The 22663-nt window shown below is 38.5% G+C and overlaps 3 protein-coding genes across 8 annotated transcripts; 1 reads left to right on the forward strand and 2 right to left on the reverse strand.

Moving 5' to 3' along the window:
• Nucleotides 1–35: 35 nt before the first annotated feature.
• On the reverse strand, nt 36–5537 carry LOC111448858. Of its 2 annotated transcripts, XM_023088637.1 has the most exons (5): nt 5213–5537; nt 4840–5028; nt 3716–3943; nt 905–2698; nt 36–825 (listed from the first exon to the last, which is right to left on the reverse strand). In XM_023088637.1, the coding sequence occupies exons 1-5, from the start codon at nt 5229–5231 to the stop codon at nt 161–163; spliced, it is 2895 nt and encodes a 964-aa protein (XP_022944405.1). In that variant the 5' UTR covers nt 5232–5537; the 3' UTR covers nt 36–160. The 2 variants fall into 2 exon arrangements, with proteins under 2 accessions (XP_022944405.1, XP_022944414.1); XM_023088646.1 differs by lacking the exon at nt 5213–5537 and having other exon boundaries at nt 3716–3956; nt 4840–4910.
• A 1640-nt stretch (nt 5538–7177) lies between these two features.
• Nucleotides 7178–14395, forward strand: LOC111448824 (probable glucan endo-1,3-beta-glucosidase A6). Of its 5 annotated transcripts, XM_023088609.1 has the most exons (6): nt 10929–11036; nt 11118–11787; nt 12486–13017; nt 13323–13573; nt 13651–14172; nt 14247–14395. In XM_023088609.1, exons 2-6 carry the CDS (start codon nt 11733–11735, stop codon nt 14282–14284), a joined length of 1398 nt encoding a protein of 465 aa, XP_022944377.1. In that variant the 5' UTR covers nt 10929–11036; nt 11118–11732; the 3' UTR covers nt 14285–14395. The 5 variants fall into 5 exon arrangements, with proteins under 5 accessions (XP_022944369.1, XP_022944362.1, XP_022944377.1 ...); XM_023088617.1 differs by lacking the exon at nt 11118–11787; XM_023088624.1 differs by lacking the exons at nt 10929–11036; nt 11118–11787 and adding an exon at nt 12324–12410.
• A 3564-nt stretch (nt 14396–17959) lies between these two features.
• On the reverse strand, nt 17960–22340 carry LOC111448885 (MLP-like protein 34). Its single transcript, XM_023088668.1, has 4 exons — nt 22104–22340; nt 21752–22029; nt 18555–18765; nt 17960–18447 (listed from the first exon to the last, which is right to left on the reverse strand). Exons 1-4 carry the CDS (start codon nt 22288–22290, stop codon nt 18161–18163), a joined length of 963 nt encoding a protein of 320 aa, XP_022944436.1. The 5' UTR covers nt 22291–22340; the 3' UTR covers nt 17960–18160.
• Nucleotides 22341–22663: the final 323 nt, after the last annotated feature.

Here is a 22663-nt window from a genome sequence, read left to right on the forward strand (position 1 = left end):
ATCAGTTATTCAAAAATTTTAGTTTCATGCATCAATTTGATCCAATTCTGCTAAGTTTGTGTTCATTGAGCCATGTTGAATATGGCACAAAAAGCAAAGCACCCTGAAAAGTTCATACAGCTAAATAACATTCAAGCCAGTTCTGCAACACTCTACACTACTAATGCACTGATGAACAGCATACAAATTGAGCCCAATATGGCTTCCCTTTTCTCCTTTCTCTCCGGATGTCTGATGGATACCTTGCAGGAGAGTTCCATTCATTTGGAATCTCTCTGTTTCCCAACTGTGAGGCAGGCGATCTCGGCCGAGTAACGGAGCCGACTGTTGCGTTGACCACACTATTTTCTGTCGAATTTTCGTCTTTCTGAATCATGGAAGCCAGGTTTTCTTTTCGTGTTGGTGATGATTTCTGTTTGTTTTCGAGTGCAGCATCATCCAAAAGGTTCTTGAGAGCAGTGTGTGGCTTCCCTGTGCTCCAGTTTGTTACCTTCGCTATAACTGCCTCGTTCTTCTTTCGTCCCGGTGAGTCCTTTGCAACGTGAGTGTACGAGGGAAACCACCCAGCCTGCAGAGATGCAGGATTTCGCTGCTGTTGGTTTTCGTCGGTCTGGATTTCGGAAGCGCCTGTGCTTTGGATTCCTCCACCTTCAGGTTCGACCAAGGTCATAAAAGATGGTGGCTCGAACAAATCACATCTGTCGGAATGTTGTCTCTTGGTTGCAGCTTCCATCCTCTCCGAGTTGTTTCCCGCTGCTTCGGCTCGTGCTTGCAGTGTTGCTTCGCCATCAACAACAGCTGGTAAATCTGACTGAGTTGAGAGCACTGTTCCTCATGGTCAAGAAATATACTAATTATCAAGAAAGTTTCTGATATAAAAAGTACTATCAAAGTATAAGAATACCTGAGACAGACCCCCAGTTGCCTTCAAGACTGTCGGTTTGACTACTCGCATCGACCGAAGCATCGAGAAGGGATGATGTAAGCTGCGGTCTTACGTCGGTTTTCACAGTATCATCTTGCCAAGTTTCAGAAGTAATTCTCACACCTCCAACAAGCTGGCTCACACTGCCATCCCGAGGAGCGTCTGATCTTCCCGTGACAGATTCGTTACTGACAGAAACCAAATTCGCTTCTTTGTTCGAATCGACATCGGACGAGTTTTGAACTGCGCTAAAACCTGCAACATGACATGACTGATCATCGCCATGATCGTCGTCTTTTACACTTTGCTGAGCATCTGAAACTAAATTAATTCCGAAACTTTTTGTGTCTGCGTTTTCGGTCCCAGAAAACTTCCTAGGAGATTCGTTTGCTATCTCTTCAGCAACAGCACGACATCTATTCTCTCTGCTGTTCGTGTTAGATTCAAGCATCGTGGAATCGATCCCTGTTGAAACCGTTTCCTCTGGAATATAAATTTGCGCCATGTCCTCTGAATGTGTTCCACATGCTCCTGCTTTGTTCTCATCATCAGCTCGAAGAACTCCTCCGTTTCCCACTTCATTGTCGTCGAGTTTCTTTAGATTACCTGTTGGTGCAGCTGAGTTTTCATCGAAAACGACATCGGTAACATTTTCAGAAAGATTATCGAGAGAATGCATGGAAGAGGCCACTGGTTCAACTTCTGGTGAAAAGGAGGCTGATGGAACACTATCAATCCCAAAATTTGCAGCATCACTTAAGTTTCGACTCTTATCGTGCTTCTCGTTTTCATCGAGTTCACTCTTAATCTCGGTTGCATTCACTTCTTTAACGGGAATTTCTTCGACTTCCTCGTTGCTATTCCTAGAACAATCAGCTCTCACATCAACAGACACATTCTTGACTCCAGTGTCAAAAGAAGCTACTTCCGAGGCTGGATCAAATGGCTCGGCCTGGGAAGTCTCACGAACGGGATCCTTAAAATTGTCTCCCGAACCACCGACTCCTTCATGACGATCCTGTACAACATAATCAGTTAACTTAAGATCCTTATGGTCCTTTGAATCGTCGACTAAAGCCTCACGACGCTCTACAACGTTTAAGTCACTCGACACAGAAGGCGGAGGCACATTGTCATTCCTTTCTTTTATTTCATCGGTCTCGAGTAAGATGTGACAACTGCAAGACTCTAGATCGTTTCCATTATGTGCAGTGGGCTCTTTAGGTATTTCAATGGTTTCTTCCATCTTCGATACTGGCTCGGATTTATCATTATCCATTCTTCCCGGTGGTGCAGCAATTTCTGCCGAGTTTTTAAACGAACCGAACCCCTCATTCTTCTTTTCATCATATCTTGTATCAGGAGATGGCAAGGAGCATCGAGGCACGTTTTCAGCACGATGAATGTTCTTTTCTTGTTGCAGAGGCACTATAGTTTCGGGTTCAATCGGGTTCAAGTCACTTGCAGTAGTCGTATTCATATGATCGTCGTGGAGAACCACAAGTTCTTGATTAAATTTGGTTTCCTGCTCAGTTGAAGAGATGAACAGAGGAGTTCCTAAATCAGTCACAAGATTCATAAGTTCTTGATCAACTTTGGTTTCCTGCACATTTCCTGACCGATCGATAGCGGTTTCTGCAACAATCGAATCCTCAACCTTTTGATTTTCAGTTGAAGAACACGACAACGGAATTCGAGAGTCAGTCTCGATATTCAAAAGTTCTTGATTAATTTCGTGTTCCTGCTCGCTTCCTGACTGATGGATAGTAGTTTCTGCAACAAAAATTGTAAAAATAATTTGAAGAACATGAAGTAGAACAGGATTTCCCAAACAGAAACCAGTAAAATGAGATTGCATTTTATTTTGCAAAAAAAACAGGTCTCTTTCGCTCTCGTTACACTATTCGAAACTTAGCACGGCATTGCTGCATGAACGACGAGTTTATCTAGCCTTCCCTTCAATGATTCAGAAGTTTTCCTTTTCCATTATTGTTGTAACAGTCCAAACCCACCGCTAATAGATATTGTCCGCTTTGGCCCATTACGTATCGCCGTCAGCCTCACGGTTTTAAAATGCGTCTACTAGGGAGATGTTTCCACACCCTTATAAAGAATGCTTCGTTCCCTCTCCAACCAATATAGGATCTCACAGTCCACCTCTCTTGAGGACCTTCACTGGCACGCTTTGTTCCCCTCTCCAACTGATGTGGGATCTCGTAATCCACCCTCCTTGGGGACCTAGTGTCCTTGTTGGAATGCTTCGTTCCCCTCTCTAACTGATGTGGGATCTCACAATCCACCCTCCTTGGGGACCCAGCGTCCTCGTTGAGATGCTTCGTTCCCCTCTCTAACTAATGTGGGATCTCACAATCCACCATCCTTGGGGACCCAGCGTTCTCGCTGGCATGCTTCGTTCCCCTCTCCAATCAATGTGGGATCTTACAATCCACCCCTCCTTGGGGACCCAGCGTCCTCGTTGGAATGCTTCGTTCCCCTCTTTAACTGATGTGGGATCTCACAATCCACCCTCCTTGGGGACCCAGCGTCCTCGCTAACATGCTTCGTTCCCCTCTCCAATTGATGTGGGATCTTACAATCCACCCCCCTTGGGGACCCAGCATTCTCGCTAGCATGATTTGTTTCCCTCTCCAACCGATGTGGGATCTTCAATCCAACAATGGCAATGAAAGACCATGAAACACATACGAAACTGACCGACCATAAACAGCTAACAATATGACCAGACAAGCGAAAAAGAACGAGATAAATTGTCCCGAACATTAAACTTACCAAAGACTTCTGTGTCATTCGTAGCTCGGGAGCTATTCATTTCATCCTCGGCCACCATCTTCGACATGCTTTCCGAATTCAAAGCATCTCCCATGGATTTGTTTGGTCCTATGCCCTCTGAAAACTCTGCAACAGCATCGGAAAACACTTCATCTCCGGATTCCTTCGATTTTGTTTTCGTTCCATCGACGCCATTGTCACTGCAACTGCCTCCCAGGACTTCTAGACCTAGCAGCATTTACTGACATAATTAAAAACATCTTAAGGCACAGCAGCTTTCATTACCACAGGCCCCTCTTTTCCAACACAAAAGATAAATGCAAGCAAAAAAGACAGAGAATAAGTGTAACTTAAGAATCCATAGCATAACTTTTTATGAACTTTCCTACTTGGACCGCTAGCAAACATGGTCCTCTTTGGACTCTCTTAAGGTTTTTAAAACGTATCTACTAGAAAGAGCTTTCTACACCCTTATAAAGAATGCTTTGTTCTCTCACAGTCCACCCCCTTCGGAGCCCAGCATCCTCGCTAGCATTTGCTCCCTTCTCCAATCGATGTGAGACCCCCCAATCCACCCCCCTTCGAGGCCCAGCGTCCTTGCTTGTATACCACCTGGTGTCCACTCTCTTCGGGGCTCAGCCTCATTGCTGGCACATTGCCTGGTATCCAGCTCTGATTCCATTTGTAACAACTCAAACCCACCGCTAGCAGATATTGTCCTCTTTGGGCTTTCCCTCTCGGGCTACCCTACTGAAACGCGTCTGCTAGGAAGAATATTTCATTCTCCTCCTCAACCGACGTGGGATCTCACGTACTCTGTTCTATACCTCAACTTTTATCCCTATATTTCCCAAGTTATTTCAATCCTTATCATTAGTTTTCACAAATCATTTAACAAGAACATAAAGGAACACCCAACCTGCTAATTCTCCCGGTTGACCACTGATGCCATGTTTCCATTAAACAACTCACAGAAGATTAACAACAAGCACTAGAATTGCTCTTTATCCAAAGTTCAAGACAATCAAACAAGGCTTTGAAAGCCCAGAAAGCAACAAAGAACAAACAAGAAAGTGCAGATAGCAAAACTATAAAGAATACAGTGTATGGAAGAGAGTTCTCACTGGAACTATTATGATAGCCATCATTATCTGAAACAGTCAAAAGGGTATTAGCCTCAGACTCAACCAGCTTGAACCCTTCAATGGTTCCACAAACCCTCTTGTGAGCACGCCTACGTTTAGCACTCGGATGAGAGCTAGAAAAGGGCCATCCACATTTGTTGCAAACATGAACTCCATGGCTCTCCTGCCCTACAAAACCCAACAAAACCCTTAATCAAAAACAAACCCAACAACTAATTTCCAAAACCCACAAAAACCCAAATGCCCAATCCATTATAAACCCCAAAATGAACACAAATCACCAAGCAAGCCAAGATTTCACCGCCAATTTCAAGAACAAACCCCAAAATTCTAGAGGGAGTTGGCTACTTACTCTGATCTCGATGCTCCATTTCTGAAAGCGAGAAAAGATCCGAAGAAGAAGCGAAACGAAGAGATTAAAAAGAGGGAGAATCATTCATTTGGGAAAATGGGAATTCACTATATTTGTTTCGAAAGGGTTGAAAAAAGGAAAGGGAAACAGGGGGCAATGGAGAAAAGTCCAGAAGTGGGGTTTTGAGAAAAGGGGTTGCGGGCCTTGCGGTCAGTGTAAACAGTGAAGGAGAAACTAGCGCCTGCGACGGCTTACGCTGTGTAGCCCTCCATGTGCTTGTGCTCAACCTTCTTCATTTCATACCATTACAAAGGGCAAAGGCTACCGCACTGACGCTTTGCTGTGGAGGAGTGATTGTGTGTATCCAAGCGTATGGAAGGGACTGTGGAATCGTCTTCTCGAAGGGGTCACGTTTGTCTCGAAGTACAGCCGTACGTGTGCGTGATTTTGTTGTCCGTACAACGACATGACCACCTAACCACCGCCATGGTAATTATATATATATATATAATTTAATAAAAATAACTTAATTAAAAAATACTCTTAAATTTTAAAAAATTTCATAATATTCTTAAAATTTTATTTTAATTTATATTTCATTATTTTTTAAAATTTTAAAAAATTTAGAGATATTATTGAAATTTTTAAAATGAGACGGTAAAAACGTAAAGAGTATTTTTTATTAATTTAGTTAAAAAAAATTACCATTTTTTTTTAATTTTTGGTTTAAATATATATTTTTTACTGAAATCTTTTAAAATTATATATATATATATATATTAATTTCTTTTTATTGTTTGATCTCTAAAAAAAATAAATTTAGAAAAAGACAAGCGGGAATCATTGATTTGGTTCGAAACATTACCGTTTTGTCGAATCACATGTGGCCGTGAGGCGACAAAGGTACCCACCAGGGGACAAAAGCATTGTTATTTATTTATTTATTAATTTCCATTAAAAGTGATTTTCTATTATTATTATCATTATTTTGATGATGATTCTTATGAAACCTTTGACAAATCTCACCAAACAAGACACCACGTGACAAAGATGTTTTTGGATTATGAAGCTATTTTTATAATTTTTTAACCTAAAAATAATAACTTTCTTTATTTTGTACCAAAAAGTCCAATTAATTGAATTTTAAAGAAAAAAAAAATTAAGGGTACCGTAACACCCGAGTAAATGAGAAGTACATAAAAAAACCGAGACTCGAGAGTCATACTGAGAATAGGATGACTAAGAAAGACTTAAAAGAATTGAAAGTTATTATCTATACAAAAATGTGCATCGTCCCGGCAGATTTGATTTGGGCCTAACTAAGTAGGTTTAAAGCTTGTTGGGCCTAGGCCCAACTCTTCTAAACACATCTTTCCTAGGCTTAGGCTTTGGACTATTAAAGGGCCTAATATTTGGGCTTAATGCAAAAAAATGATCCTTTTGGGCCGAGTTAACCATCCACACAAGTCCAATTTCTTCAACTTATTTCCTAAGAAATAAAAACTAGAAAACTTCCCAAATTTATATATTTAAAATATATTATAGACAAATGGATTTTAAGCTCGGGTCGATTGGGTTGAGTTGGATTTGGATTGCAACCCTATTTTCAAGTTGGTCGATTAATTGGACTCATCCAACTAAAGTAATGTTTGTTGGATGATGAAAGTCCCACATCGGCTAATTTAGAAAATGATCATGGGTTTATAATAAAGAAATACTATCTTCATTAGTATGAGGCTTTTTGGGTAGCTCAAAGCAAAGCCATGAGAGCTTATATCAAAGTGGATAATATCATATCATGGATTTATAATCAAAGAACCTAAAACCGGACAATATCACAATGGAGAGTCGTGTTTTTCTAAAAATATGAAAACTCCTGGTTGTTGGGAGTTTAAAAAATGGGTGAATTTCCGGTGGTTTCCTCGCACATAAATATTAATTAGAGTCACTAATTACCTTTTCTTTTTCTTATTGACTTTTCCACGGACGTTCTGGAAGCTGACTTGAAGTCGTCCTCCTCCTTCCACGACGGAGAAAATGCAGTTCCACGCCAGTGAGAAAACCAGCAGAGTTATCGCCGAACAGTCGCAGAAATGGCCGGTTTCATCTCGACATTTGCAGTGCAGGAGATTCTGAAGAAGGCATTTGGTCTTGCAGCCGAGCAAATTCATCTAGCCTGCCATTTTAAGACGGAGCTCTCCAAGCTCTGCACCTCTCTGCACCTCGTCAAAGCCATTCTTCGCGATGTCGATCAAGCGAAGTCCGATCGAGAATCGTTCATGATTTGGGCCGCTAAGCTTCAGGGTTTAGCCATCGATGCCGAAGTTATAATGGAAGAGCTCTCCTACGAGAATCTTCGGCGCCAAATTGACGTCAATGGAAATCCCAAGAAAATGGTATGTGATTTCTTTTCATTCTCTAATCCCTTGTTGTTTAGGTTGAAAATGGCTCATAAAATTAAAACCATTACCCAAATTTTGAATGAGATTAATGTGGAGGCAAGTGCTGTGGGGGTTGTTGCTAAAGTGAATGAAAGGGTAACGAGTGCTAATAATGGGCAAATTCCAGAGACTGATTCATTTCTTGATGAGTTTGAGATTGTAGGAAGAGGGGTTGATATATCAAGAATAGTTAGCATAGTTCTTGACACTACCACACACGACAGGATCTCTGTCATTCCTATTGTCGGGATGGGTGGTCTTGGAAAGACAACAGTGGCTAAAGCAGTCTTTAATCATGAGCTTGTAGAAGCTCATTTTGATGAAACAATTTGGGTGTGTGTGACTGCAAGTTTTGATGAGAAGAAGATTTTAAGAGCAATTTTGGAATCTCTTACGAACTTTCCAAGTGGTTTGGATAGTATGGATGCTATACTTAGAAGATTACAAAAGGAGCTGGAAGGGAAGAGGTATTTTCTTGTGCTGGATGATGTATGGAATGAAAATTTTGAACTGTGGAACAATTTGATGAGTCTTTTGCTAAAGATTACAAATAGTGTTGGGAATAGAATTCTTGTGACAACTCGGAGTGAAGAAGCTGGAAAAGTCGTGAAGACGTTTCCCGTTTATCGTTTAGCTAAGTTATCAGACGATGAATGCTGGTCGATATTCAAGGAAAGAGCGTCCCCAAATGGTCTACCACTGACTCAAGAGCTGGAAGTTATGAAGAATGTGCTTGCTGAGCAGTTTGGAGGCATTCCATTGGTTGCAAAAGTCGTGGGAGGATCCATACAATTTAAGACAAGAAGAGAGACTTTGTTGATGTCAACATTGGAAACCCTGATTATGAATCCGCTACAAAATGAAAACGATATCTTGTCTATCTTGAGATTAAGCGTGGATCATTTGCCGAACTCGTCGTTGAAACAATGTTTTGCCTATTTTTCAAATTTTCCAAAGGGATATAACTTTGAAAAGGAACAACTAATCCAATGCTGGATGGCTGAAGGGTTCATTCAACCTTCTGATCAAGCAGGCAATGAAACCATGGAAGATATAGGAGACAAGTACTTCAATATCTTACTAGCTCATTCCTTATTTCAAGATATTGTCAAAGATGAGAATGGTAAAATCACTCACTGTAAGATGCATCATCTTCTTCATGATCTTGCATATTCTATCTCAAAATGTGCAGCATTCGGTTCAGATGTTATTGGTTTAAATGACAACGTTTCTCAAATTCGACAATTATCCTTGATTGGTTGTGAGAATAATGTACCTTTGCCTTCTATAAGGAGTATGCGGAACTTACGTTCTTTGTTCTTGGACAGAGATGTCTTTGGCCACAAGATTATAAGTTTCAAGCGCTTGTGTGTTCTAAACATATCGCGATGTGAAATCCGTAGCTTGCCAACGTCGATCGGAAGGTTAAAGCATCTACGGTATCTAGACGTTTCAAATAATATGATAAAGGAACTTCCAAAATCTATTGTTAAGCTTTACAAATTGCAAACCCTGAGGCTTGGTTGTTTCCATGGAGAAGCCCCCAAGAACTTCAGGAAACTGATCAGCTTGAGACATTTCTATATGGATATTAAAAGACCAACGAATAGGCACATGCCTTGTTATCTAGGTAGGTTGGTTGATCTTCAATCCTTGCCTTTTTTTGTTGTTGGCATGGACAAGGGCTCTCATATAGAAGAGCTTGGATATCTGAGCCATCTCAGAGGAACATTAGGGCTTTATAATCTTGAGTTTGTCAGAAACATGGGGGAAGCCATGACAGCAAAGTTGGTGAAAAAGGAAAAAGTGTACAAATTGAAACTATTATGGAGTGATCAAAGAGAAGTTAGTGATGATCATGACACTGCTGTTTTAGAAGGACTTCAACCACACAAAAATCTCCAATACTTGAAACTTGAGAACTTTATGGGAGAATTCTTTCCAAATCTTACTTTTGTTGAAAATTTAGTGAGGATTTCTCTGAAAAACTGTAGCAGGTGTCGAAGAATCCCGACATTTGGACATCTGCGTAATCTTAAAGTTCTTGAGATTTCTGGATTGCACAACTTAAAAAGTATAGGGACTGAGTTCTATGGAAATGAAAATGAAGGGAGAAGTTTGTTTCCAAAGCTGAAAAGATTTGATCTTCTGGACATGGAGAATCTGGGACGTTGGGATGAGGCAGCAGTTCCGTTGCACGTTGCGGTTTTCCCTTGTATTGAAGAGTTAAAAATTCTTGACTGTCCGAGATTAGAAATTGTTCCTGATTACTTCTCGACTCTCAGGACGTTAGAAATCGACGATGTTAACAACCCAGTTTCGCAGAACACTCTGCAGACATTTAAGCTACTTGGCATAATACACTCAGGCAGTCTGAGTGGTTTGCCTGAGGAGCTATATGGTAATCTGTCATCTCTCGAGGAGTTTAAGGTTTGGTATTACCTTCACTTGAAATCCTTTCCGACCATTGAGTGGCTCACTGATCTTCTGAAATGCAAGATTGGATATGACACAAAATGGACAAGTAATCAAGCTGAAGAGCTAGAATCATACATGTCTGTAATTGAATTGTCTATTGTCGGCTACCACGATCTAACGTCGACCCCGGATATAAAAGCATTGCAGAATCTTTCATCTTTGACGATCACTGGCTTGAGGAACTTGCCGAAAGGATTTCACTGCCTGACTTGCCTGAAAAGCTTGTCAATTGGTGGGTTCATGGAAGGGTTTGATTTTAGGCCTCTTTTACACCTTGAATCTCTTGAAAATCTAGCATTGATAGACTTTGGCAGTGCAGAAAGCACACTTCCAGGCGAACTTCAGCACCTCACTGGCTTAAAGCATTTGAAAATTGTTGGCTTTCAAGGCATTGAATCTCTACCAGAGTGGTTTGGAAATCTTACCTCATTGGAAACTTTGCACCTTGAAAGTTGCAGAAATTTGAGAGAGCTTCCAGAAGCTATGGGTTGCCTTGCCAAATTGGAAGAACTGCGCAGTTTCAATTGCCATGAGCTCAGGCTTCGCCAAGAAGAATCAGAATGGTCCAAGATTTCGCACGTTTCGAGATTCATATCGTTCAATTATTGGGTCGATGAGTAAGTAAATGATAACCATGTTTTCAAATTATACACCCACCATGAACACTCGAACGGATACCACTCGACACAGACACGGCGACATTCTATGTATGTGGGTGAAATCTAACTTGCTGCTTTGATAATAGGGACCAACAGAGGGTTCAGTTCAAAGTCTGCCACAAGCCTAGCTAGTGGCTCATGTCAGGAACGAAGCATGGAGAACAATATTGATATGAATCAAGACATCTCAATCGATTCATGCCATGCTTTTTGTGATGAACAAAGTGGCTTCATGAACTCATAAAGGTACCCCTTCATCTCTTGTCTTTGGTCTGTTTTGAAGTCTTATACTTAAAACTTAATGATTTAAAATATTTTTTATTCTAGATTTTGAACAATAAACGAGGAATATAATAGAGAAAGAGGCTTGAAGGCCCAACCTCCTCGCTGGCACACCGCCCAGTGTTTGGCTCTCTTTGGCTCATTATGTATTGTCGTCAATCTCACGGTTTTAAAACATGTCTACTAAGAAAAGGCTTCCACACTCTTATAAGGAATGCTTCGTTCCCCTTTCTAACTGATATGGGATCTCACATGATCAATGGTATCCCTGTATAGATAATGAAAAATGATCAACGATACCTGTTTAGAAAAAATGAAGAAAAGGGTGACAAAAAAATTGAACCGTACTTCTTGGTCGTGATTTGTACGATCCATTTAGTATAATAAGAAATAATGAAAGAACAAAAAGAAAACCTCTCACCTTCACATCTTTAATTTGGTTTTAGCATTCATGATCTTTGTCTTTTGGTTTAAGAAAACGACATTCCCTTTGTCACTTTGAGCCATATTGTGTTCTTGTTGGTTCTTAATTTTTCAAAAGAATATGACTTTCCTTTCCTATTTAGTCATCATCTTTACTCTTCCATCCTTCCCTCTCCATTTAAAAGCTCACCAAAACCCACTCATAATCCCCCATGTTTAACACCACAAGTTCTAGAGATGCCAACTTTTTCTCTCAATTTCGTCCTTCTATTCTCTCTCATTTGCATCTCGGGTACGTAACTTTATTCTACTTTGCTCTTTAGTCCCTACGTTTATTTTCTTTGATGGGTCTCTTTAATTTTGTTTTTGAAATAGATTCTCCACTTCCGGGTGAGGAGTTCGAACCTCAGAACTCTTAAGTAAGGGTGTTCATGGGTTGAGTTGAGTCTGGTTGAGACATTTTTTTGTAATCCAAACAACCTTTATTAAAGTATGAACCCAACCCAAAGCAACCATAAATTCTTTGGGTTTGGTTGGTTTTCATTTATTTGAATCAAACCCAACTCAAATAAGTTCATATCTGTGAGAGCCCCACATTGGTTGGAGAGGAGAACAAAACACCCTTTATAAGAGTGTAGAAACCTTTCTCTAGTAGACGCATTTTAAAGCCTCGAGGGGAAGCCTGAAAGGGAAAGCCCAAAGAGGACAATATCTACTAGCGGGGGCTTGGGCCGTTACAAATGGTATCAGAGCCAGACACCAGACAATGTGCTAGCAAGGAGGTTGTTCCCCGAAGGGGGTAGACACGAGGCGGTGTGCTAGTAAGGACGCTGGGCCCCGAAGGGGGTGGATTGTGAGAGTCCCACATTGGTTAGGGAGGAGAACGAAACACCCATTATAATCCCAAGTGACTTGGTATATAAATTTAATTTAATCCCATTTATAGTCTCTTTATTGCACTTTGTGTAAAGTTTTTGAGTCTTCATATAGGCGCAGAGATTTCAAGCAAGATAGGTATCAACTATGGCCAACTTGGGAGCAACCTTCCACCTCCAAGCCTCGCCATTGAAATGATCAAATCCATGAAAGCCGGTCGAGTGAAGCTTTATGATGCCAACCATGAAATCTTGAGACTTTTATCAGGAACAAACCTTCAAGTCTCCATTATGATACCCAACAATGAAATTTCAGACATTGCCAACAACCAGACAAGATCAGATGAATGGATCCTAAACAACGTTGTTCCCTTTTATCCTGATACCATGATTCGGTTCATTCTTGTCGGCAATGAAGTTCTGAGCTATGCATCTGATAGGGATCGCCATGTTTGGACTGACCTTGTGCCTGCCATGAGAAGGGTTTGGCAGTCCCTCAAAGCTCAAAACTTGCAGATCATTAGAGTTGGAACTCCGGTGGCTATGGATGTTTTGGAGACGTCGTTTCCACCGTCTATTGGGACGTTTAGATCGGATATTCGACGTACTGTGGTGGCTCCGTTGCTGGAGTTCTTGAATGAGACGAGGTTAGTTTATGCTAATAGATAACCTATAAGAAGTGAGCGAAGTGAGACGGAGTGGGGATTCGGCATGGTAGGGAGCGAGGACGGAGACGGAGAATATAATCCCTGTCCTCGTCTCCTTTTAGCTAACGAAAAAAAGTTTCTCCCCATTCCTTCTCTCATTTCCTCGTTCAAATGAGATTCTCCAACCAGTTCGAATCAGGTTCGACTTTCTCCATCCAGTCCGGAATGGGTTCTACTTTCTCCATCCAGTCCGGAATGGGTTCTACTTCGGCCCCGATTAAATTGATACTTACATTTCTTGACAGGTCTTTCTTCTTCGTGGATGCATATCCATATTTTCCATGGTCAGCAAACCCCATGGATATCAACTTGGATTTTGCCCTTTTCAATGGAAACTTTGAACAGATCGATCGGGGAAGTGGGTTGGTCTATACTAATCTCTTGGACGAAATGCTGGACTCTCTTATATTTGCCATGGCAAAACTTGGCTACCCGGATATTCGTCTCGTGATATCGGAGACCGGGTGGCCAACCACCGGTGATATCGAACAGCCAGGTGCTAAAATATCACTCAACTCAAAAGTTTAAATCAATCATAGTTTGTAACATATTTAATCATTTATCAATAATTAGGCGCGAATCTCCTCAACGCGGCAATGTATAATCGAAATCTAGTAAAGAGGATAATGGCAAAGCCTACAATTGGGACACCAGCGAGACCAGGGGTGGTTATACCGACGTTCATATTTGCTCTCTTCGATGAGAACCAAAAGTCAGGGCCAGGGACGGAGCGACATTGGGGGCTACTGAGCTCGGACGGGAGTCCAAACTACGACATCGACTTGACGGGAAGGAAGTCATCGGTGGAGTACGATCCGATACCCGTGGTGGAGAACAATGTGCCATTTAGAGGAAGGTTATGGTGTGTGGCAGCGAGAGGGGTGGATTTGATGGAGCTCGGGGCAGCAGTGACCGATGTGTGCAACGGAGGAGATGGAATATGCGAGGAACTGACGCCGGGGAGGGAGTGTTATGAGCCAGTATCAGTGCATTGGCATGCAAGCTATGCTTTCAGCTCATATTGGGCGAGGTTTAGGAGCCAAGGAGGAAGCTGCTATTTCAATGGACTAGCTGAAGAGACAACTATTGATCCTAGTGAGTTAAAAATTCTCTCTTTTCTGTGTCTAAATTCATGTCTTGTCTCTAATATTGTCTCAAAACTTTGGCAGGTAGCGGTCTATGCAGGTTCCCAAGTGTGATATTCTAAAGAATGTTTTTTTTTTTTTTTTTTTTTTTCATTTTTTCCCTAAGGGAGAGATTTTTATAGCCAATTTTACATTTAGGAGATTTATTTTTGGAACTATTTTGTATCCTTTTTATATGCCTTTCAAATTAATAAAGGGAAAAAAAAAACTGAACATTTTGAATATAGTTTGATATTCATTTTCAAATTTTATGAAAAGTTAATATTATTTTAAATAATAATTTTCATGCAAAATGATAATTGTCGGAAGAATTAGCAAGTACATGACAAACTCGAGAAAGAACATTAGGAAGCTATATAGTCGTTAGCAAGTACATGACAAACCCGAGAAAGAACATTGAAAAAATGTACCGTGACTAGCAAGTGCATGACAAACTCGAGAAAGAACATTGAGAAGCTATACAGTGGCTAGCAAGTACATGACAAACCTGAGAAAGAATATTGGGATGCTGTACAGTGGCTAGCAAGTGCATGACAAATCCGAGAAAGAACATTGAGAAACTGTACAGTGGCTAGTAAGTGCATGACAAACTCGAGAAAGAACATTGGAAAGTTTCAGTAGCTAGCAAGTACATGACAAACTCGAGAAAGAACATTGGGAAGCTGTACAGTGACTAGTAAGTGCATGACAAAGTCGAGAAAGAACATTGGAAAGTTTTATAGTAGCTAGCAAGTACATGACAAACTCGAGAAAGAACATTGGGAAGCTGTACAGTGACTAGCAAGTGCATGGCAAACCCGAGAAAGAACATGGAGAAGTTGTACAGTGGCTAACAAGCACATGACAAACCCGAGAAAGAACATTAGGAAGCTGTACAGTGGCTGCAAACATTTATAACCAAACATTTATAAATAAAACGACAACATTATTACCATAAAACACGACCAAACATCGTAGCAAAACATACCTACAATCGACAACATAGTAAAACATGATTTATTTATGTAACATCGTAGCGTGGAGAAACACGGTGGTCGTGGTCATGCCACTTCATTGTCTTCCATAAGGTAAGCATCAATGTCTTTGGACAAAGCAACACATAATTGAAGCAAGCCATGGGAGTCTGGAATCCCATGGTGCAATTTTTCATATTCTAAAGTCCAATGAACAACGCTTCCCTTCTCCTTTGGGATACATTGAAGCTTAAACTTGAAGCTCTTATATTGCTGCAAAAGACATCCTTCAATGGCTGTGAAAGTGATCGAATTGTTCTCTTCATCAACCGCTTCAATTATCTCTTTGCTTGCCACAACCTTCCCATCTACAAATTAAACTCGTGTTACTGTTCCGTACACGAGCTGGGTTGAAAAAATCTCGTCAACTAACTCTAAATTTCGAGTTAGTTGGGTTGGTAACCCGAGCAACCCATATACAATTCACAACCCAATTCAACTCAACCTTCTATTTCGAGTTGGGTCGAATTGGATCGTATCATTAACATCAGTTACAAACGTTAAATATTCTTAATATCCTAATAATCTTAAAAGTAGTGTAATGTAGGGTTGGGTTGTAACATATTTTCGAGTTGGTTGGGTTAGTTGGTCAGGTTGACCTAACAAAAAAAGTATCAACCCACGAACCAACTTGAATTTTCGATTTTCGAAAATTTCAACCCAACCCAACCCAACTTTTACGTTTAGGTTGGGTAGTCTAAGTTTGTTGGATTCTCGGGTCATATGATGAGTTGTAACATATTTTCGAGCTAGTTGGGTTGGTTGGTTGGTCAGGCTGACGTAACAAAAAAAAATATCAACCCACTAACTGATCTGAATTTTCGATTTTCAAAATTTTAACCAAACCCAACTTTTATCGTTTAGGTTGGGTAGTCTGAATTTGTTGGATTCTCGAGTCATATGATGAGTTGTAACATATTTTCGAGCTAATTGGATTGGTTGGTTGGTTGATCAGGCTGACCTAACAAAAAAAAAAATAATCAACCCACGAACCGATCCAAATTTTTTATTTTCGAAATTTCAACCAACTTTTATCGTTTAGGTTGGGTAGTCTGAATTTGTTGGATTCTCGGATCATATGATGAGTTGTAACATATTTTCGAGTTGGTTGGGTTGGTTGGTTGATCTGGCTGACCTAACAAAAAACATATCAATCCACGAACCGACCCGAATTTTCGATTTTCAAAAATTACAACCCAACCCAACTTTTATCGTTTAGGTTGGGTAGTCTGAGTTTGTTGGATTCTCGGGTCATATGAACAGTCCTACAGAATAGTGTAAAGAAAGTAAACATCGAAAAAATGATAAACCATGTGAATATCTCCGGACCCGACTTTGCCCCATTCGCCTTCGAGTAGATCAACGCCATGTATTATACCTGTCGAAAAATTGAAAATATGATGAGGCCTTTGGTGAAATATTTCATGAAACTTAGAAGCTGAAGCAGTGATTTCTACATCAGCCTCCACCTTTCCAAAGAGGCCCATGGTGTGCTTGGTTCTTGGAGTAATGCATTGCTAAACATGTCTCATTTATAGAGAGGGTTTGGTTGCATAGCCATGGATCCCATTAGGCTACCACTTTGATCAAAATATGAATTATTGTAGCGTCATCCTATTTGATTATGTGAGTAGGAATTACGTGACGTTGGTTTTGACCACCGATCGAAGCTGGGAGATCTCATATCAGTTGGAGAACGGAACAGAATATTCCTTATAAAAGTGTGGAAACCTCTCTCTAATAGACACGTTTTAAAACCACGAGCCTGACGATGATATGTAATGGGCCAAAGCAGAAAATATCTGGTAACATTGAACTTGAGCTGTTACAAAAGCACACCGAAACTAGTAATCGAAGTAGAATGAAACATTCACAAAAACACACTTCTAGAAGAAAGATACTACTTTTCTTTTTCAAGTGACAACGACTATTGGTTGAGGTAGGAGAGTGTTATAGAGGAGGGTTATCCTTAAGCGTCAGTCCTGTGTTAGGGGTTATCGTCTGCATATTTATGTATCCCGTTCCGTGGTCCCCATTTTTGTAATAATACTTTGATTTTGTCTTTTGAATTCGATGTTTGTTTTTTTAAACTGCCCAAAATTTTACAATATTTTCGTTATCAATTGTGTTAGCGTTCGAAATCGAATAATGACACGAGTATCTTAATTTTCAACATATTTTTATAACAATTATGGATTATTTTTGTTTTAAATAAATCTCTAATAATCGTTCCATTACTAAGAATATAATCGACTATTATCAATAATGTGATTCTATTATTGGTAGAAATTGAATCGATATTAATTAGCTCCTCGACTATTATTGTAATTTGAATGGATTTTTATACTATCAAACTCGTTGTTGTCTGATCGCTTTTAGCTTATAAAACTGTTTTCTTTCAAATTATTTTCAACGTATTTTCTCACTCACGTTTTTTAAAACATTTCTCTCAAACGTGTCATGAAGCTCGAACATACGTTGATGTAATCCGCAAAGTCTGAATTTCTCATGACTGGCTTATTCGATGGGTTATAACAAGTGCTGCAGAGTTGTTGTCCCGCTATCGCCAGAGTACGATTGTGACAAGTGGTATCAGAATTCTAACTTTTTATTCTTTTTAATAAAATAACACCGAGAGTCGTGGTTTGATCAGCTTCATCTTAGTGAAAGATATATATTTTAACATGGAGTGTCGAGAAACCCAAATCAAAGTCTAAACGAAGGTCAAGCCCGAGAAACACAACAATCCTTATTATAACGTACATTTATTATTTTTTAGTACACACATATTCTTACAAACTTTATTCCCATTTCAAACATGATTCCAAACTTGTCTCGATCATATGACACACACAAACAGATGATCTTATTTAAACACATTAACGTAGAAACGTGTCCATATATCTTATTCTCAAGTACTCCGACTTACGCTCCACATGGCTTTTCATTACCCAGGAGATGAGCTTCGATGTCTTTGGAGATAGCAACACACAAATGAAGCAAGCTATGTGAATCAGGAATCTTCTCGTGTCGCTTTTCATACTCGAAAATCCAATGAACCACGCTTCCCTTATCCTTTGGAATACATTGAAGTATAATTCTAAAGCTCTTATAATCCTTCAAAAGGTCTCCTTCTATGACTTTGAAACATATCTTATTGTTCTCCTCGTCAATCGCTTCAATTACCTCCTTAGCTACCGAAGCCTTCCCACCTACAAGTTTAAAAAACATCAACAAAACGAGTTAAAGAAACCTAGGAAAACTCAAAAACATAAAAACACAAACAAACACAAGAACAAGAACAAGAATAAGAACAAACAATGAACATAGTTCCAGTAAATGATCGAGCCAACTTTGCCCCATTCGCCTTCTTTGAGCTGACAACCTTGGATTTTGTCTCCACAGGCCTTGGAGATTTGGTGAGGCTTTCGATGAAACATTTCATGGAACTTTGAAGCTGGGACCTTGATTTTTACATCGGCCTCTAATTTCCCACACAAACTCATGATGGCCGGATTTGGAAAAAGAAGCTAAAAATTTGAGACAAGAAAGGATAATACGATGAATGATCAAGCTTGCCTCCTCGTACGCTTAAATAAAGACACGGATTAACTCTCACGTGATATTATAATATTGAATGCAATACTTTACATTTAAAAAAAAAAAAAAACTTTAATTATATGTATATAAACAATGTAATTTTTAGTTATTATATGATTTTGGACAAAGAAAAAAAAAAAAAAAACTAGCTAGCTAATTGTATGTTCATCCATTCAATTGTAATTTGAGCATAATAATGTTTTTTTTTTTTTTTTTGTGAATTTCAATCATTTTTTTTATTAAAATTAGAATTTTTTTGGAAATATTTTGATTTTAGGAAATAGATAATCAAATTTGTTGTCTAATTTATTTTAGAATAAAGGTATTGATTTAGATGTTTGATTCTAATATTCATGTCTCATTATTCGCTCCGCTAATTAAATATTAAATGTTTTTTTTAATATGACATAAAATTAAAGTTATAACTTTATTATAGTATAAGATTAAAGCTAGAAATACTATACTGTAGCGTGCATTATCATATTATAGCTTTAATAAAAGTGTTATAAAATGTTTTCGTAGCTTTAATAACGTCAGCTGTTGAGACCTACGAAAAAAGCGGTAAAATGTCTACTATAACATTGTAGTATTTTCCTTTAGCTACCGTATCTATTATTTCTTGCAGTTTATCGAAATTATAATCAAACACCTGATTGAACAGTGGCTAAACGATTACCTTACCACATCCTAGTGTGATGTTCGATCTTTGAAATCCGTTCGATACCCATATTCGAGTTGTTATACTAAAATAACATGAAAAAATATAAAACATTTCATAAAGTTTGTTCTTTTCTTAAGCATCCATTTAACTATTATAAAAATAAAGCCATTCTTTAATTTTATTTTTATAATAGAACTTTTTGTTCAAAACTTATCTCAAATAAAACTAGGACGGGGAGATTCCCGAGCCCGAGTCGGCTAACGGGTCAATAATATAATAGGTGTTCGTGAACGATATAATCGAGTGAAGAGATTGACATCATAATTTGTTTTTGAAGATCGAGAAAGGAGAGATTGAAACCATGAACTAAAAAAATTGAAACCATAATTTTTTGTATGTCCGGGTAATAGGTAGGAGCATAGATTGTGTGAGATCCCGGGTCGGTTGGAAAGAGGAATAAAACATACCTTATAAGGGTGTGGAAACCTCTCCCTAATAGGTGCGTTTTAAAACTGTGAGGCTGACGGTGATACGTAATATGCTCCCTAAAACACGTATGTTAGGGAGAGGTTTCTAAACCCTTGTAAGGAATGCTTCGATTCGTTCCACTCTCCAACCAATGTAAGACCTCACAGTTCACCAAAATCTCGATTATAGGGTCATGGTCAAACTCAGCCATACAAAATCTCGTAACTTTGAGCACGTTCTTGCTTTCAAATATTCTCAATTTTAGAGAAACTAAAAAACATGAACATCGAAGGCAAGATGTAGACCTTGCTCGTTTTGGTTCTGCTACAATATTATCCTTCATTTCCTTTCATCGTGCTAATAAATATCGAACCTTCAATATTTTTCTCTCTCTATGTACGTATGTTACCGCTGTTTTATTAATTACGACATCATTTAATAATATTTTATTTGAAAATTTCAGATGAGATCGTATGAGATTCCATATTAGTTGGAGAGGGAAACGGAACATTTCTTATAAGAGTGTTGAAACCTTGACGACCATACGTAACGGGCTAAAGCGGATAATACCTGCTAGCGGTAGGCTTGGGCTATTGCAAATGGTATCAGAACAAGACATTATGCGATGTGCAAGCGAGAACGCTGACACCCCCAAGGAGCTGAATTATATAAGAGTGTGAAAACCATGGAGCGATACGTAACACGCAAGCAGAAAATAGACGATGTCTGTTGGCACTAGACTTGTCTTTCTATATCCAAATAAATTTAAGTTAAGTATAATAAATTGAAAATATTTAATTGTTTATATATATATATATATATATATATATATATATATATATATATATATATATATATATATATTATCTTGTCTTTTTAATATTTGAATATTCAGATCGGATCATCCATTTTCTAATAAGATGGTTTCATTTAAAAATATAATATATATTTGACTTTTATAATTGTATTTAATATAATATTTGAAATTATGTTAAATTTTATTGTAAAAAAATACAAATAATAAATAATAAATAAATAAAATATAGCATTTATTGTAATATTATGTGTGCCCATATTGAATTAAATGCCTCGTAATATTTTTGTCTAACAACTCTTTATAAATGATTGATACATAACGGGCTAAATCGGACCATATCTGCTAATGGTAAGATACTCGATGATCCTACCTCCGAGGCAGGTCGCGAGCTAGTTGACCTAGCTCTAAAGGTTTTAGGATCCTTGATTTAAGTTACACTACACGTAAAGAACGACGAGGAGGGTTGTTGATTGTACTGTTGGTCTATGACCTCGTTATTTTATTTTGTTTCCAAATTTATCAAATTTTTTCGGTAACAGTGAACTGTATTCGTTTTCAGATGTCTTAGAACTTACTTGTTTTGACTGTATTTAAAAATGTTTTAGAGTAAGATCTCGAGCAAGCTTAATTTAAATATTATTTTTTAACGATTTAAGTTCAGAAAATCCAATCGTTACGTAGATTAGAATACTATTTGCAAACTTTCAAATATTTAATTTACATCGACATTTTTACATGAACTTTATTCTCATTTCATCTCAAACATGATAGTATTTCACAAGAACTTTCCCACTCGTTATTGCAAACATGTCTTAATCATACAACACGAACAAACAGATATCATTCAAACATGGAATTACGAACATAGATAGATAGATAGAACAAGCCAATTTATACTTCATAGCACACCCGAAATCGAGAAATGTCGTGTTCATGCCTGAGGAACAGTGGTAGCTTCAGCTTGAGCAACTGGTTCTTTGTCATCCTCCATGAGATGAGCTTCAATGTCTTTCGAGACATCGACACAGAATTGAAGCAGGCTATGTGAATCAGGAACCTCATCGTGTAGCTTTTCATATTCTAAAGTCCAATGAATCACACTTCCCTTATCCCTTGGAAGACAATGGATCGTTAACTTAAAGCTTTTGTACTCTTCTAAAAGATCTCCTTCTATGACTTTAAACGAGATCATATTATTCTCCTCATCGACCGCTTCGATTATCTCCTTCGCTACGCAAGGCTTCCCATCTACGAGTTTAATAAACATCAATGAAATGAGTTAAGAATCCTTAAAAAGAACAAGAACAAGAACAAGAACAAACCGTGAACGTAGTTCCAGTAAACGATGGAGCCAACTTGTCCCCATTCGCCTTCGTGAATCTCACAGCCTTGGATTTTGTCGCTCGAAACATTGGAAATATGGTGAGGCCTTTGGTGGAAGATTTCGTGAAACTTCGAAGCAGGAGCTTCGATGTCGACATCAGTTTCCAACTTCCCTAAGAGAGACATGATGATTGGATCTTGAAAACTAACAAGTTTGAGATGGATGAACGACCAAATATGTTCTCTCTAGCACTTATTTAAGGACAAGGGTTGATCTTGAACTACGATGTATTATTGGATGACATGTGATGATTGTCGGGAGTGGATTTTACATTTTTGTCCACACCTTTAATTTTCCAAAACTAGTTGAATTTGTCACATATATTATATTATATTAATACATTTAAACATTTAAAAAAGTTTAAAAAATATATTTTTATTGATAATTTTAGATAAAAAATTATTAATATTTTGTTTTTAAAATAACCTAAAACTTTAAAAAATGATTAATAGTAACTTTTTATCTTTCCAATCTATTTTAAAATTAATATTTTTTAAT

This window comes from Cucurbita moschata, unplaced genomic scaffold, assembly GCF_002738365.1.
Source record: "Cucurbita moschata cultivar Rifu unplaced genomic scaffold, Cmos_1.0 Cmo_Scf00001, whole genome shotgun sequence".
Lineage (NCBI taxonomy): Eukaryota > Viridiplantae > Streptophyta > Magnoliopsida > Cucurbitales > Cucurbitaceae > Cucurbita > Cucurbita moschata.